We start from the raw sequence: 16,339 nt of genomic DNA, 5'->3' as shown, positions 1-16,339 counted from the left end.
TTTGGCTGAAGCCTATTAGCAACTCGAAAAAAGGCACTACAATTGTAAAAGGAAACGCATGACTGAAAACAACAATTTCGCTAAGAATTGATGTTGTAACTCTTGGTTAGATCAGTTACAATCGTGATCATAGCGACTTAGTACTTTAAGCATAATCGCCACTTATTGTACATAAACAATCGTGCTTGATATTATTTGAAAAATTTTGAAGATGATCCTAGATTTCTTCTCGTGAGCCATAAAACGAAATTGTCTTAGGTAATATTTTGTAGTAATAGGACTTGTCCGTCATTTTTAATGCCGTGGGTGGACCGAGCTGGGACTCGATGTACTTACGTATAGCATGTATAGCTGGGAGGTGTCCTATTGAGTTCTCGCGAGATCCAGGCACCTCCCTCGTAGTTTAGGTGAAAATTTATGTCGATAAGTAACAGTAGAAAATAAGCTTTGTATAATCATTCTTAGGTGATAAATCCAAATACTTTTTCAGTAAAAATTAGATTCTTTATCGATCTGTGTAATAAAATGTTTGGTATTCTATTTAAAAAATCGAAGGTAACGTTTATATATCCGTTAAAACCGTTGTCGGTGATAAAATCGTCATACGTGTCGCCCTCGAAACGATGCAATTTCGGTATGAATATATTTTGTATGGTAATTTTAATTGGAGATTCCGTATAATGGCTGGTAAAGGTAAATAAGTCTTCAACAACAATGAATATTTCATATATATGTCAAATGATTGATGATTGTATACATTTATAAGTGATTCTATACTTCACGTCTATAATCATTTCAAGAGTTTTTGACAAAAATTTGAATACATATTTTTATTTAAAATAAAACTTAATTTTACACTACAAGTATCGCGCTTAATATACAAGTTTTGTCGTTAAGATATATTTAAAAGTGGTTAAAAATACAGCAAATCTCTAAAAACGTCTTTTCTCGGTGTACACGATAATTTAAGAACGTCTCATCTAAAACATACTAAACAATTATTCTGTTAAACGTCAATGTCTACCGAATGAACGACGGATTCTTCGAAGTTATGATTTTTACTAAAATACCGGTGATTTTCCTGAAAAATCCCATTTTTCAACTTTCATGATTTTTCTGTGACGAAAGAGCAAGTTTTCAGCGAAAAACAAATTCCTCTCTTCGTTCAGCAATCTATGTGTCGAATAAGCCTTCAAAATTTAAAATCGATCGATGAAACATTTATTGAGATATCGTGTACACAGTGTCGATCTTGTTTTGATATACCGAGAAAAAACGCGTTTAAAGTTTCAAGTTCGAATCCGTGCGTATAACAAATTTTGTTTATAACTCACATGGAATCGTGGACTCCAAGGCGACATAGGAGACCTGCTACAGAAACTGCTTGTTAAAAGTCCATCTGACCTTGCCCGCGACACATTCTATCCTCCTATGTGCTCGGCCCTCAAACCAGGTGATCCTCATTTTTCCACGTTCCGTTTCCAGGTACGGGTAAATGTCGTTACATCCAGAAGTCTTTCTTTTCTTTTTTCTTGCCGTCACAGCTAATTCGAAAAACAAATCACAAACATCCTTCACAGCTGTACGAATGGGACGTATAATTACATCGCAAGTACGCAGTTGAAGAAACGACGGCGATTCCACGAGTCCACAAAATTTAACACAGCCTGCTAAACCGATCCCGACGGTTCTTACAGCGAATATAAAAATCGTTCGTTTATTTCGTAAAAGTAACCAATGTACGAGCATTGCTGCATATTTAGCTGGTCCCAATTTTCGCACAACACCGCAATTTCAAATCCTAATCCTCGATTGTCCGTCGACTTGGAACTTGAATTCACCATCGCATTCTTTGCACTTCACAAGTACCGCGAGGAACAAACGAAATCAAAATTTTGAACTCTATCGAGTTGTTTCGCGTCGCTGCGACTTCGTTATTGTGAAATTTGATTTTTTTTTTTTTTTCTTATTTCTTGATGCACGTTGAGGTTTACAGTTAAAAGCCCGCTTCCGTGTTTTTTTTTTTTTTGTGCCATAGATTTATATACGTTCTCGGATAACTTTTTACTCCTCGATAACTTATGCATGATGCGAAATAGTTACGAAAATGAAAACGATCTCCGTAGAAATAAACGACTGTGTACTATTGTTGTATCGTGGAAAGTTCGAGAAATTATTTATATCGAAATTTCAGGATGAAATGGGATCTCTATTGTGACGTGAACGAAAATTGTATGATGTTCTTAATTTAAAAAATATGATGGTGCAGTTTCGTTTTTTTTTTAAATGAAACTATACACAGTCGGTGTAAGATGTATTTCGTATAGCAACCAATTTAAAATAAATGGTTCCTGTACGAATACTTATTATACTGACCATATATTTTTTTTTGTTTTTTTTTTCAAGACGACTTTACTACGATTTAGACGATTTTATTAAGCTATAACGTATATGTTAGTAATTTTGATGGTTGGGATATTTATTTAAATGTTTTAGCCGAAGTTAGGTATAAAGACGTAACTTAATTACAATTTAATTGTCGCTTAATTATAATATCATTTCGTGGAAGACGTTTCGAGTCCATTGAAGTCGTAAAACATAATTTATTGCGGGAGATGAAGGGTATATAGAAAAAGGCCCATATAAAGTGTTTCTAAGACTGGATTGTTCGTTAGCGTAATTGTATCGCATTAAATGGAACCTATTTTGAAGGTGACAAAATAAATTTAAATGATCGATATTTATTTGACAGAACAATAACCACGTCAAGAGGAAGGACACTTGAAGCTCATATCAGAAGAGCTAATCTTAACAATGAAAATCTTAATGATCTACTATTAATCGCCAGATGTGTTAGACTTTGCAATCAATAAAGACATCAACGCAAACAAACAAAAGCGGGAATCCCGAACTTAGGTCCGACTATATCCTTTCAATGATACAATTAATTAATATCGATCGATGTAGCTTTACTGTTAAATTCAATTCAAGTTAGGTATTCGATTAACAAAAATTTACCTCAAAATTATTGTGACTTCCTTCCGTTTCCGCATCTTGCGTCATTGCGACGATAGCTTCCGACATGCTAACTCGAAGACAGTATCCGACGACCATCCCCCAGAAGCATAAGAAAATCTGTAGATGCCTGATTCCAAGTATACCTGTAATACAATAATTTTTTTACTAAAGAAAATTTATTTAGCTTCGTCTAAATGAAATTAAGACTGCGGACCGGCGCAAGGCAGGTTGCAATTAATATCTATAATTTAATACTATTACAATCTAATATGCAATATTTTCAACTCTTTTTTATCTGTATAATAAAATCTACAATTATTCTCGCTATTTCTCTCGTGAATCACCGTGTGATTCTCCGCTATTTGCATTTAGATTTTCGTAACGTCAGAATTTGATACGCATGTAAATTGTGTCATCTTCGTGGTATCGCTCCCTACTTGTTTCGCGCGAGTAAAAGCAAAACATTTCGGTCGATGCGTAACGTTAGTGTTGATATTATCGGCTAAAAAAACTATATTCATCGATATACCGATATCGCCTGTTATGTGTGCGTAGGAAAATATGAGGCTTTCGCGTCTGAAACGTATAGGTGTGTATTGCGTTTCAACTCATATATCTTTGAATTATCAGGAGTTTGGTAGATTCAGATACGCTGTATTACCCTGAACTCTCAGATATTGTGTTGGAAAGAGACGCAAGCTGAAATAATCCGTCGCATTTTGTACAAATTTTATGTATCCGTTCATGTCTTGTTTCGCGATATCATGGAACTGAAATTTTCCGTTTAATTTTAAGGAAATAAACGGACGAGTAACGAAAAGCTTTTATATTTTCTTAATTGTCTATGAGAATGTTTCCATTGAATTGCAAAGTATTATGGTATGAAATAAATTTAGAGGAAAGAATCAGCAAGCCCTTATTAAAACTAGCGCAACGCGCAGTTTTAACCCTTTGCGCTCGAGTGGCGCCTCCAGGGCGACATATGTAATTTAAAAGTGATTTTTTGAACGTACAATTTTAATTTTACTTGTATCAGAATACGGTTAATTATTAATTGAAGTAATACATTGAGTCATGGATGTTTGTAGATGTTTTTGGTTTTACAGAAATTTATTATACATAAAAACGGACTGGATTTGATTCTGTAGAAAAATGCCTCGAGCGCAAAGGGTTAATAAAACATTTCCTACTAGACATATACAGAAGCCTGATAAATACAAAGTCCGAAACAGACTTTCGATGATATACAGGGTGTCCCAAAAATGTTGTAACACCTTGAAAGTGGTGGTTCGGGAGGTGATTTGAAACAACTTTTTCCTTAGCGAAAATGTTGTCCGAGGCTTCGTTGAGGAGATATTAACGGAAAACATTGACCAATCAGAGCGCGAGTATGCCGGTGGAGCGGCCGCAGTAGCGTATGAGCGCAGCCGCCTAGCGCGTAGCCTGCGCTCCACCGGCATACTCGCGCTCTGATTGGTCGGGGTTTTCGCTTAATATCTCCTTAACGAAACCTCTGACAACATTTTCGCTAAGGAAAAAGTTGTTTCAAATCACCTCCCGAACCGACCCTTTCAAGGTGTTACAACATTTTTGGGACACCTTGTATTTAATTAATAGGATATAAAGATATGTATAGTGTAAATGAAGAAGCTTGAAGACTAGTTACAACGGTGTAACATGACCAGAAATTTAAAGTATGTGTCGCACTTACGATCAGCTGATATCTAAATGCGTAGATGTTTAAAAGACAAATCTAGTAGGACATTGTAAACGGGGTGATACAATTTGCGTTATACGAGACTCGAGATTTAACAAGGAGGATACAGTTTAAAGAGAGAGAGGAAGAAAAGAGGGGGTGTCTGTGCGGTGTTGCATAAATACGTATTTATATACAGAATTGTATCAGATCGCTCTACACGAGAAACTTCGTTCTCATACAAATAAGAACGATATGAGTTAGAGAGAGAGAGAGAGTTTGAAGACTGTGTAGTACGCTTACTGGGGAAATACGCGCTTATCTATCGCGTTGTAGGTATTACACATAAAACACGTTATACGAGGTCTGTCGCAACTTTTTTGCTGCAGCACTAGAAATCATACACGAATACCGCATTATGTGCTGATTATACTGTATGTAGCCATAAACATTAATAAAAATTCTTCATAGCCTGACAATAGTTTTATTTTACTCACTGAAGTTGAAAAAAAAAATACAGCTATATTTATTTAAGAGTAATCGATAACAAGCAAAAAAGATACGCTTTATCTTGTTACTGGCAGGAGATGCTACTATCAACAAAACACTATTTAATCGCTATTTTATCATTATTGTCAGACTTACTATCTATGCCCAAGTACAGCGATCAAAATCAAATTATATGGAATTAATTATGATTGTTACCAGTAAATTATTACCGGTAAAACAATTTTTTTTTTTTTAATTACGTTTTAACTACCGAAAAGTAAGGTTTTACATTTGCATCGTCAGATAAATGTTGGAATGTTTACTCGTAATAATATTAGTACATGAAACAATTGTAGTAATCATTTAGCACACGTGTAATAATGATCTTTAAGTTTTAACGTAACGGTCTTAAACGTCCCTTAAAATTCTCCCATTAATTAATATATTTCTTTCTGCTTCTTTTATGATACAAAATTAAAATAAATAATTTATAGTAAGTTTTGTTTGTTTCGGAAGCAATTATCAAACACCGTAGAAAATTTAGTTACGGGTGTACGTATTATGAGTAAATTCGGGGCACCAATACGTATTATATCGTATAATGTAACCCTGATAAATTTTAAGACATTAGAAAATAATTCTGTCCTTGTTCTTAATCATTTCCTCGAAAAATACAATTTTTTTTAAATCTGCACGAGATCATCTACAAGTGCACGAGCGAAAATTAAAGTAATAACACACCATGTAAATATTACTTCTTCGATGCTGAATATATACATACATATCTAAATCGCATAATTAAACTTAAATACTGGCCTTCAAACGTCATGCCTTATGGTATCACAGAGCGAGTACAAAAGACGTACGATTTAATCGTTTAAATTTACCTTAGCTTCGCAACAATTAATGTTACGAATCTTTTGAAAGACAATTCACCGCGGAAGAATCGTAGATATACCTGACAGTTTTGTTGATTCCATTTCGAAGACATTTTTTGCAGCTTCATTATTCATGGTCGTCATTTCTAACACTGGTCATACACAGACTGTTCAAATTCTAATCTGTTACTCGATGTTACCTATATCACGCGCCCCACCGACTCCCACATACGTCCTTCTTTCCTTTTCTTGTAAATGTATCTCACTCCTTCGTAATTAGCTTCCTACTGTTTAACAACGTATTTATATTGTGATGGAAGGAGAAGTAAAATAATATGTTCATGTATGAATGAAGTATTGGGTTTTTCCGAAATTCTGTCGCCTTTTCTGAACCCCATCAATACTCGTTTATCATTACTCAAGATTACGAAGATTCACGCACTAATATTTTATGCATTTAATATCTTTCATTTTGCAGAAACGAATTCAAAGAACGTAACAATATGATAATGATAGAAAAACTTGCAGTAATTTTAAAAGTAGCCTTAGACTTTTGCGCAATACATACAGAGATCGCCGGGCTCATTTTTGTTATTGTTATATAATCTAATTTAAACAGTGTTTCCCTCTTGATGAATTAAGTTATTGAACAGATAGAAATGTATATTAATTTATTACATCATCTTTAAAAATGTAAAAACTATTCTCTGAATTTGATACGAGCAAAATTTACCAGCTGGACTCCACTTGATAGTTGACAACGATTACACGATATAATATTTCGATAGGGATATATCATCGGTTGATAATTCCCAAAAATTGAAGATATCGGTTGTCTTTCAGAACTATTCAATCTTATACAAATAGAGATTACATAGTGTTTTATATACGAAAATAAGAACAGATTTAAGATCTGTATTACTCTCCTTAACATATATACATGTATAATTTGTACAAAAATAGTTTTATTTACAGCGTTTTCAAAGGATCTCTAAATTACTTGTACTTACTTCATATAAGGTGATTTTATGTTTTTTAATACAAAATTACAAATGATTGTTTCATTTATTTTACATGTTATGAATTTAGTCCTTCTCGATTTATTAATACAATTAATGTCAGTGAAAAAAACATTTCAACATTTTACCAGTAAGTATAAAATAAATTCATATCTCTGACATTTAATTATATCATAATCTATCATTTTTCAATAATCTCTATAACATGTATATTAAATTTAAATTATACGCTTTTACAAGTATCTATCTTGTGAACGTAAATGCAGTTTTAAGATAAATTGCATATAACAAACATTGAACCAAACTTTCACTCCATTTATGCTCTATATTTTACGTTTTTCTTTCAAAGGTTTTCTGCAGTTATTTTGTTCATATGAGTCTATTACACTAGTCGTATCAGAACGATTACTTCATAAAGGTGTCTTTTTTGGTGTTGTACATAGTCCTAGATCAGGTAAGCTGAAAAAAAAATAAAACCTGTGTCAGACTATGATTGAATTACTATAATTATGCAAATTCATAAATTATTAATAAATTTAATAGATTTATTTGAACTCACGTTACTGAAGTATTTTCATTTTCTACGTCCTCGTCTGCAATTTGAACATTATTTTTATTCTGTGTTACACATGTGTCCTTTTGCTGATTTTGGGTAGAGGATTTTTGTATCTGAGATAAACAACTATTTTTAGAAGTAATTTGTGTTGGTAAAGGAATACCATTCTTTTCACAATATTTCCTTACGTCAACAGTAATACTCTTTGTACAATTATAAGTTTTATATATTCCAATAAGGTGATCCGCGAGTTCAAACATATTCGATCTTAAGGATATAATTATAAATTGTGCATTTTTTGTCCTTTCCTTTATATAATTTCCTATAATTGAAACGTTTTTAAAGTCCAAAGCAGCATCAATTTCGTCCATAAAATACAAAGGAGTTGGTTTATAATGATGTAACGCAAATATGAGAGCTAAAGAGCTCAAGGTCTTTTCACCGCCACTAAGATTACAAATATTTTTCCAAGATTTCTTGGGTGGTCTTACGCTAAACACAATTCCTTCACTGAAAGGATCCAAAGAATCCACCAACTCCAACTCAGCATCACCTCCTAATGTAATCATTTGATACAGTTCCCTTAACTTGTCCGTAATTACGGTAAAACCTTCAAGAAACTCCTGTATTCTACGACGTCTTACTTTGTCGTAAATATCCCGTATTCGGTTACGCTCTGCTGTTAATTTTTCTAAATCTGCGGCACGTTGTAACCATAATGCATTTTTCTGCTTATACTCTTCGATAAGTTGCATATTCGGAATTTCTGTGGGTAATCTTTTCTTTGTTTTTTGTAAATTTGTTAAAAGAGTATTCTTATCTAATTTATTAAGTTCTTCTTCCATTAATTCTTTTAATTCTTCAGTATTTTGACCAGGTATTGCCTGAAGTTTTAAATGAGCTATTCTTGTGGTATAATCTGAAAATTGTTGCTTTAATTCTTTTATTGCGTTAGTAGACTCCTTTAGTTTCTGATCAAGATCAATTTTAACTGCTTTTATTTTGTTCTCTCGGGTTTGAAGAGCGTCTAATTCTTCTTTAAGAGAAGGCATAATTTCATCCTTTTCCAAAAGATCTTCTGAAAGTTTTTTAAGTTTTTCCAATATTTCTTTTCCTTTTACTTCTAACTCCTGCTTTTCCACCTGAATATCTCGAAGTCTTTGCTCACAAGTATGCACATCATTTTCGAGACTATCTATGTGTTGCTCGACCTTTTTCACGTTCCTTTCAGCAGTTTTCATTGCAACTTGCAATCTGCAAATTTCAGCTTTAGCTTTATCAATTGATTTGCATAAATTGGATATCTTCTTCTGTTGATCTTTTACACGAGATCCTGACAATGCTTCTATTTCTTTATTAAGGCACACAACTTTATTTTCAATAAGCTTTGACTTTTCGTTTACTGTCTCTAGAGATTTTTCTGCAACATTCAATTGTTTCTTTAATTGCTCAATCTTTTTCGGATCTGATATTGAATCTTTGACTTTTTGTTCTTGGACTTTCAACTGCTTTCGTAATGACGGTTCTTGTTCTTGCAATGTCTTAACTTGGATATATAACTTTTCTTTATTAACTTTTATATCTTTTAAAGTTATGCTTAGTGTATGAACCTGATTTTCTAAAGATTGATGTTTAATTCTAAGTTGATTGCACTCTTCGTATGTTTTATCTAACTCTGACTGCAAACTTTCAATGTCTACCAGAGGCAGTTCGTTCCTCAACACCTTTTGCCCCATTCTACCCCTTAGTACTGTGGTACCACCACCACTCATCGTACCTGATAATTCGATTAATTCACCTTTCAATGTAACTACTCTAAAACGTTTATTACCATATGCAATACGCGTTGCTTGATCTAAATCATTTGCTACCAATGTATCATGCAATCCATAATAAAATGCAGGTAATACCCGCTCATCTTCAACACGTATAAGATCAAAAAGTCTTGGAACATTCTCCGGCGTTTGTATTTTTTGTTTACATCGCGATAATAAATGTTGCTGTTTTTCTAGTGCTATAAATGTTGCACGCCCTATATCATTCTGTCGAAGAAATTTTATGCATGCTTCCGCAGTCGCTACAGTATCAACAACGATGTTGTCCAAAGGCCCACAAGCTGTTGAAACTGCAATGTCATATTTTTCATCTATTGCACCAATATCACCCAACCTGCCAAATATACCAGTAAGTCTTCCTTCCATTTTCTCTTGCATCAATCTATCTATAATCTTATTTGTCGATTTATTTGCTCGCATAGCAGACTTTTGTTCTTCAAATGAAATTCTCATCCTTTTTAATTTTGAAGTCATTTCGATTTCTCTGCTTTTTACTTTTTCCAATTCCTGTTGAGCTTGTACTAAGTTATGTTCAATATCTGGAATTTGAATTTCTACGCTCTGCAGCTGCTGTTTCTTCTCTATTAAATTATCTGCTGTTAATTTTAAGGAATTTTTTAGTTCTTCTAATTTTTCTTTCTCCGTAAACTCTATAGAAGTGTATAATTCTAATTCAGACTGAGCAATATTGAAAGTTGCTTGTGCCTGATCAACGTTTTTCCTTAGAGATATTAATTCCTTTTCAAGTTTAGAACGTTCATTCAGCAGTGGCTCAGTTTTTTCACGTAAACCAACCATCAGAGTTTCTAATATTTCTTCTTCTTTTACTCTATGTTGTGTATGAGTTTCGATTAGTTGTTCACACTCATTAATATTAAGTATGTTTTTTCCAGGTACTTTACTCAGTTCTTCTAACTTAGATTTTTCTGATTTTAATGTTGCAATATTAGCTTTTCGACGTTTATTTGTTTCCACTAATTCTGCATGGAGAGACTCATCCTGTTTTCGAATATTGTCAAATTTTATAGTAATTTCATCTTTTTGTTGTTGTAATTTATCCCACTTTTTACTTTTTTCCAGAATTACTTCATTTTTCTCTTTTCTCTCATTATGAATTTCCTTCAATTTGTTTGTAAGATCCAATAAATCTTTATCCAATTCATTGATTCTACTTTCTTGCTCTGACATTTTTGTTTTAGTTTCTAATCTATTATAGTAATACAGCTGATGTTGTATCTTTGTTATTGCATTTTCTAGTTGTAAATATTGAATTGCTTCTTGCATAGGTTCCTCTAAAGCTGCTTTTTCTTTCTCAATCATTCTAAAACGATTTAATTTCTCAAGTCTACAGTTAGATAGATCTTCTACTTTGTCATATAATTTTTCTAATGGTTCTTTATAACGAACTGTTCCAATTATATCTTCTAAAAATTCCAGCATACCAACATCGTTTTCGTTTTGTGCTTTAGGTTTCATCATCGCTATTTGTTCAACTTCTCCTTGTAAAATTAAAAAACGATTATGAGTTAAATCCACTCCATATGATTTCAAAACTTTTACAATCTCTTTAATTGGTACTTTCTTTTCATTAAGTTCATAATATGAGGAATTATCTTTAAATGCTGTTCGAGATATTACAAAGTCACTATTTGGGACAATATCATAATCTACGTCGGATTTATCAATTATTTGTTGAAAGTGTACAGATACTGTACAGCTATCGATATTCTGATGTTGACTGGAATTGTGTATTAACGCTGATAATTTTTTTGATCGAATCTTACTAGCCCTGTATCCAAATACAAATAACATGGAATCTATAACATTACTTTTACCGCTGCCATTTGGACCAACAACAGCAGAAAAGCACCTATGAAATGGGCCAATAACTTGGGTACCACGGTAACTTTTAAAATTCTTATTAATTATCTTAGTAATCATAAGCCTAGGGCCATTGATATCAATTTCACTTGTGATTTTAAGAGGTGGTGGTATATATATATCATCATCAACTTTTAATCCACCTTCTTCATCAGTATCCATTCCATCACTTTCTTCGTCAATGTCCATGTTTTCGGTGGAAATATTGCAATCAGTTTCACTCTCCGCAGTCATTCTCATAATCAATACATTGATGGTTCTTCATTTACATTAAGAAACCTACATTAAGACAGAAAAATTAAAGTAAATAATATTAGGTTACAAATACACTTTGAAAGATAAAAAAATTAAAAAAAAACACGTCGAATTGAGTAACCTCCTCCTTTTCGAAGTCGGTTAATAAAAAACCTAAAAAAATATTTATTAATAATAAACATTTATTAATATTATACTTACAACTTTTGAATACATAAACTGCCAGTTGCTAACTCCAAGCAAGGCTGACGCCAACATTCAATTACAGTGGTGCCACCTTTACAGATTTTTATGGGGTTTTCTAGATTCTTTTCCTCGCCAGTGATAGACAAAACCCTAGACTTCGAATAAATCTGAAGTTTGCCGATTATTTTTCCAATAAATACGTTTATATTTCTTCGCTTTCTTCTAGTCTTTCGCAAAGGTTTTTCGGCTGAAATCATATGTATATTGGACAGACCCGTTATCGTTCGAATACTTGTTTTCAAGCAAAGAAACAGAGAGGTAAGAGACGAGTATCGACGTATAATCGGTCGAAGCATACAGTAATTTAACCCTTGGAAGCCTGATTTTGCAAATTAAATTTAAACAAATGTCAATGTATTTATTATTTGAACGATTTTGACAGTTGACGTTTATTTTTTTAACTTTTGTACAAGAAAACATTATGCAATGGTAACATACATACAACCAAATATTAAAAACAAATCAATTGCAAGTGTACAATTCGATTTAAACAATTACAGTTTGAATGAAAACTATTCTGATACACGTTCTGTCAATTATAGCAACTCTAAAAATAGTAATACACATCCTAAGAATACCAATGTTCAAATAACTTTTTGTTATCGATATCATTATTTAAAATACTTTTATTTCTGGTCGAATATATTTAACAAAAAATAACATCTTTGTATATGTCATTTTTTTAATACAATATTTCTAAGCGTCTTATCGTGTCGATTGTGTGATCAGTTTAGTTAGATCTTATTTTTTCTTTGAAAAGATTATAAAGATCTTTCTTAGATAAATACACCCACATATTGTTCCATTCTTCTTCCAATGGAATGGCATCCTTGACTAGTTCCAAATACTTTTCGATCGGACAGACTTCGTCGCAACCCGCAAATTTATAAGGTATCAATTCCTCCGTAACTCCAGTCCATAGCAACATCTAGAAATGTTCATAAGTTGTTTATAAAGCAATATTGTAGTATCGCGCCCCCCGTACCCAAGAATAAAGAGTGAAACATGAACACGAATCGTAGGGTGTGGGATTCGTCGCGTAGGAAAAGCGGTCGACTGTTGATCCGAGGATCGTGCCTTTGAATCTCCGTGCTTTATTTTTCGTAGAGTCGAAGATGTTGATGATATCATTGAAATTAATTATCTGCGTTAATATGCAATTCCGATATTACCCTAATAAACTCCTTTCCAGCGTGATCCCGTAATTTCTCAACTATAATCGCACATCCGTAATTTGGTAGTTCCGGCTCCGTGACATTGTGCGCTCTAGCGAATCCTGCAATATTTGTTTCATGCCCGCTATACAAGTAAATCTTACGCGGTCTGTCACGTTTTTTGTTATTTTCCATGTTGTCAAGAAACCTTTTGACGAGTGTACCACCGTTCAGTCGTCTCAGTTGCGGCGTGTAAGAACGAATCGTGTACTCGCATTTTACAATGATCTGCAGGTTTTTGTACATTTCGTCGGTACACCATTCTGGTAATACAAGATTCATGCTTTTCTGCGAAATTATTTCAATAAATGTTCGAATTACAGTTCTACTATATAATGATATTTTTAATGTAATATTTAATAAGTATAGACTATACCTGTGCCGTCAGCATATTATACATTTCAAGCACATGATTCGTTTGAGTTATATTTGCACCAGTTTTTTCAGACAAAAACTTGAACAGATCTTTGTACACGGAGATTTTATTTTGAACTTCTTCCGATTCTCTAATTTCCTTCAATGCGCGCAAGTACCTGTAAAAAAAACATACCTGTTACGATTTTGATTTGTCTTGAACACATCTCGCCTATCCAACTTCTCCTTCCTATTTACCCACCCTGTATATCTGTTAATATCGATAACAAAATGGCATTATCTACTGCGACACTTACACACGAGAGAAATCGGGTTTCATCAGATTGTCCACTTTCTCTGGCATGAAGTGCGTTGGTATAGGCATCCATGGCAAACTTTTATTCCATTTTTGTATCGAAGCTGGCTGATAAAGCGCTGCCAAGACCAGTTGAAGGGACATTTTTGTTCGATCGAGATCCGAGCTGTAAGCGTATACGTCGCTAGGGTAATAAATATCTCCTAAGAATTTGTCGTACCGTGCTCGCAACATTTCTCCGATACGATATTCTCTCATTTTCCCTTGCTGAAAACAGACGCAATTGATTAACCATTTTCGTACTTTCGCGGTGCTGTTATTTTTATTACGCAATATTTTCTTACGTTTGTCAACTGTCCGTGGCCCCATGGTTCGTACGTTGACGCGTTGTAAGGATCATTCGGCCACAATTCCGCCTCGCGTGGCGTTCGTTCTCCATGTCTGAACAGCTAGTTAAAGTTTCAACAATTTCGTAGAAATAATTATATTGAATATAAACGTTTTTTATATATATATATATATACTTTAATACTTATTACACTGACTGTACCTGTTACCTTTAATTTATCTGTTTATCGCGATAATATTACAATCAATGTTCGCAAAGTATTTCGTAACTCCGAGACACTTAAGAAAATGTTAGTATGATACGAGGAGAACAAATAAGAATAACTATAACGATTTGCTTATAGTTCGTTAATGAAGTTATCCGAATCTTGTTTACATACTTCTTTATCAATATCGAACAAATAAGCTAATGGACTTTGTGATCCGATTATTTTGCTTTAAAATGATCTAAAAAAGTTCTTTGTTTCTTTTGCAAATTTTTTTTTGAATTTTACGCCATTCTATTCGTCACCGAAAACCACGGAAGAATACGTATTTTCAAAATTTTTTCTAGAAAATTACTGATCATAAAATTAATGGGATTCGTACCTAAAATATTTCCGCTGCTTTAAACGATACGAAAAAATTGTTCGAATAGAAATTCTTCAGATTCAAAAGGAAAATATTATCTGCGCGAAAGGTGTTTCAAGGTCGTATCTTCTGAAATATCAAGCATATCAATGTTTTTCTAAATGGGATGGGGGTATTTTCATTATTGTAATATTGCAGCCGATGAAAAACAAATTTGAACATGTATAATACGTTGACCTTCAAATGACTGTGAGGAGTTATTATTCTTGTATGTATGTATGTATTTATTTATTTTAATGCTCCCCCAAGGGGTTCCTTGAAGTTTTAGGAACGTGACCTTGAAAGAATTTTTTGTATCATATTACGTCCCTCTCCAAACTAAACAATGCGTTGAGATATAATTATTTCATTTTTATTTCTTTTAATGCGTGAACGAATCGCGCTTCTGCATGCGATTAGCGCGTGTCATACATTTTCTTTTGTTCTTTGTAAGAGAGGACATGAAGAATGGAAGAAACTATTGTTAATTCAATGTTATAATTTTTGTTTTGGTTCATTTGCAAAGTATTATGTAGTAGAACATTGTCGTCATTTGAAAACGTATGCGTTTGACAATTAAATAGAATGAATTGGGACATTTTGTTCTTCGGCGAACATCCTATCCTTCGGCTAGTTCGGATAAACGAGGTTCTAGACCGATGATCAAGCAATTACTTAGTACAATATAATTACAATACACTTAATTCAATTAGTACAAGCAAATGCATACTTACCACGTGCACTAATTCCACACGATGTTCTGCTTTCGTCGGGTATACAGAAAAGCCTGATACAAAAATAAATATCGTTATAACTAATAATGTATAAGCCATACTGCAAAAAAAAAAAAATGTAACTTGAAATGTGAAAGTTTAAAACTAGAGCGGTACGTTTAACTGTGCGACCGCAGTTGTACGCTGTACTACAAGGCACTACAGGGATGTCATAAATTCCCTCCACTTTTCTCCGCACGTTTCAGGGTGTGCAGGAGCCAGTGGAAAACTCCGAGTTGACTTCAACGACAGTTGCGGAAAAAGTAGAAAGCTCCGGGACAAGGATAGAGAGATTCTTGTCTCTCCAATGATGCTGTGACAGAGAGGGAGACACAACAATCGGAGGAGAGACAAGGATAGAGCGATTGAGGCTAGCATGTGCGAACAGGGCCGGTTTTAGCAATATTGGTGCCCCAGGCAAGATTATCGTGGCACCCCTTCAGAGGTTTAAAATTTTAAAGAAAAGAAGACAAGACAATAATAGCAAACGATGAATCTATAACTACAATATACAGGGCGTCCCAAAAGTGTTGTAACACCTTGAAAGGGGTGATTCGGGCAGAGATGGGCAAACCCCTAGGCTTCGAATAAATCTGAAGTTTGCCGATATGTTTGTCTCGTTTCTTTCTTTGGAAAATTTTCAAAAGAGGAAATGAGACAAACATATCAGCAAACTTCAGATTTATTCGAAACCTAGGGTTTTGCCCATCACTGGATTCGGGAGGTGATTTGAAACAACTTTTTCCTTGGCGAAAATATTGTCCGAGGCTTCGTTGAGGAGATATTAACGGAAAACACTGACCAATCAGAGCGCGAGTATGCCGGTGGAGCGCCCGCGGTAGCGTACGAGAG

At 33.8% G+C, this 16,339-nt stretch overlaps 3 protein-coding genes and 1 long non-coding RNA gene across 7 annotated transcripts in view; all 4 read right to left on the bottom strand.

Annotated features, from left to right (window-relative positions):
* LOC128877173 (odorant receptor 22c-like) overlaps positions 1-153 on the bottom strand; it is a 28,807-nt gene extending 28,654 nt beyond the window's left edge. Inside the window, exon 1 of the mRNA XM_054124249.1 lies at positions 120-153. Within this exon, the coding sequence (XP_053980224.1) occupies positions 120-153 (34 nt within the window). The remainder of the gene's footprint in view (positions 1-119) is intronic.
* A 459-nt stretch (positions 154-612) lies between these two features.
* LOC128877673 (uncharacterized) lies at positions 613-6,151 on the bottom strand. The gene is made up of 3 exons (XR_008457285.1): positions 3,233-6,151; positions 3,019-3,161; positions 613-1,544 (listed from the first exon to the last, which is right to left on the bottom strand). It is a non-coding gene; the product is annotated as an uncharacterized LOC128877673 (long non-coding RNA).
* A 976-nt stretch (positions 6,152-7,127) lies between these two features.
* LOC128877670 (structural maintenance of chromosomes protein 4) lies at positions 7,128-12,336 on the bottom strand. Its single transcript, XM_054125184.1, has 3 exons — positions 11,829-12,336; positions 7,660-11,651; positions 7,128-7,559 (listed from the first exon to the last, which is right to left on the bottom strand). The coding sequence occupies exons 2-3, from the start codon at positions 11,610-11,612 to the stop codon at positions 7,511-7,513; spliced, it is 4,002 nt and encodes a 1,333-aa protein (XP_053981159.1). The 5' UTR covers positions 11,613-11,651; positions 11,829-12,336; the 3' UTR covers positions 7,128-7,510.
* A 145-nt stretch (positions 12,337-12,481) lies between these two features.
* Positions 12,482-16,339, bottom strand: part of LOC128877672 (venom acid phosphatase Acph-1-like) — a 5,602-nt gene continuing 1,744 nt past the window's right edge. For 3 of the 4 annotated variants that reach the window (XM_054125187.1, XM_054125189.1, XM_054125190.1), the window contains exons 2-7: positions 15,449-15,501; positions 14,102-14,206; positions 13,759-14,024; positions 13,464-13,620; positions 13,046-13,375; positions 12,482-12,801 (exon numbers count right to left, since the gene is read on the bottom strand). In XM_054125187.1, coding sequence (XP_053981162.1) covers positions 12,604-12,801; positions 13,046-13,375; positions 13,464-13,620; positions 13,759-14,024; positions 14,102-14,206; positions 15,449-15,501 — 1,109 coding nt within the window. In that variant the 3' untranslated portion in view covers positions 12,482-12,603. Of the gene's footprint in view, positions 12,802-13,045; positions 13,376-13,463; positions 13,621-13,758; positions 14,025-14,101; positions 14,207-15,448; positions 15,950-16,339 lie in introns of those variants that run through there. The other variant, XM_054125188.1, reaches the window with a different exon arrangement.

This window comes from Hylaeus volcanicus, chromosome 5 (genome assembly GCF_026283585.1).
Source record: "Hylaeus volcanicus isolate JK05 chromosome 5, UHH_iyHylVolc1.0_haploid, whole genome shotgun sequence".
NCBI classification, from domain to species: Eukaryota; Metazoa; Arthropoda; class Insecta; order Hymenoptera; family Colletidae; genus Hylaeus; species Hylaeus volcanicus.
This window is presented reverse-complemented; position numbering and strand designations above follow the sequence as displayed.

Bases quoted from the DNA above. Each gene is read 5' to 3' on its own strand.
- LOC128877670 (XM_054125184.1), bottom strand. From the start codon at position 11,612: ATGAGAATGACTGCGGAGAGTGAAACTGATTGCAATATTTCCACCGAA. The intron at 7,560-7,659 runs GTGAGTTCAAAT...TTTTTTTTTCAG, and splicing joins AATGAAAATACTTCAGTAAC to CTTACCTGATCTAGGACTAT.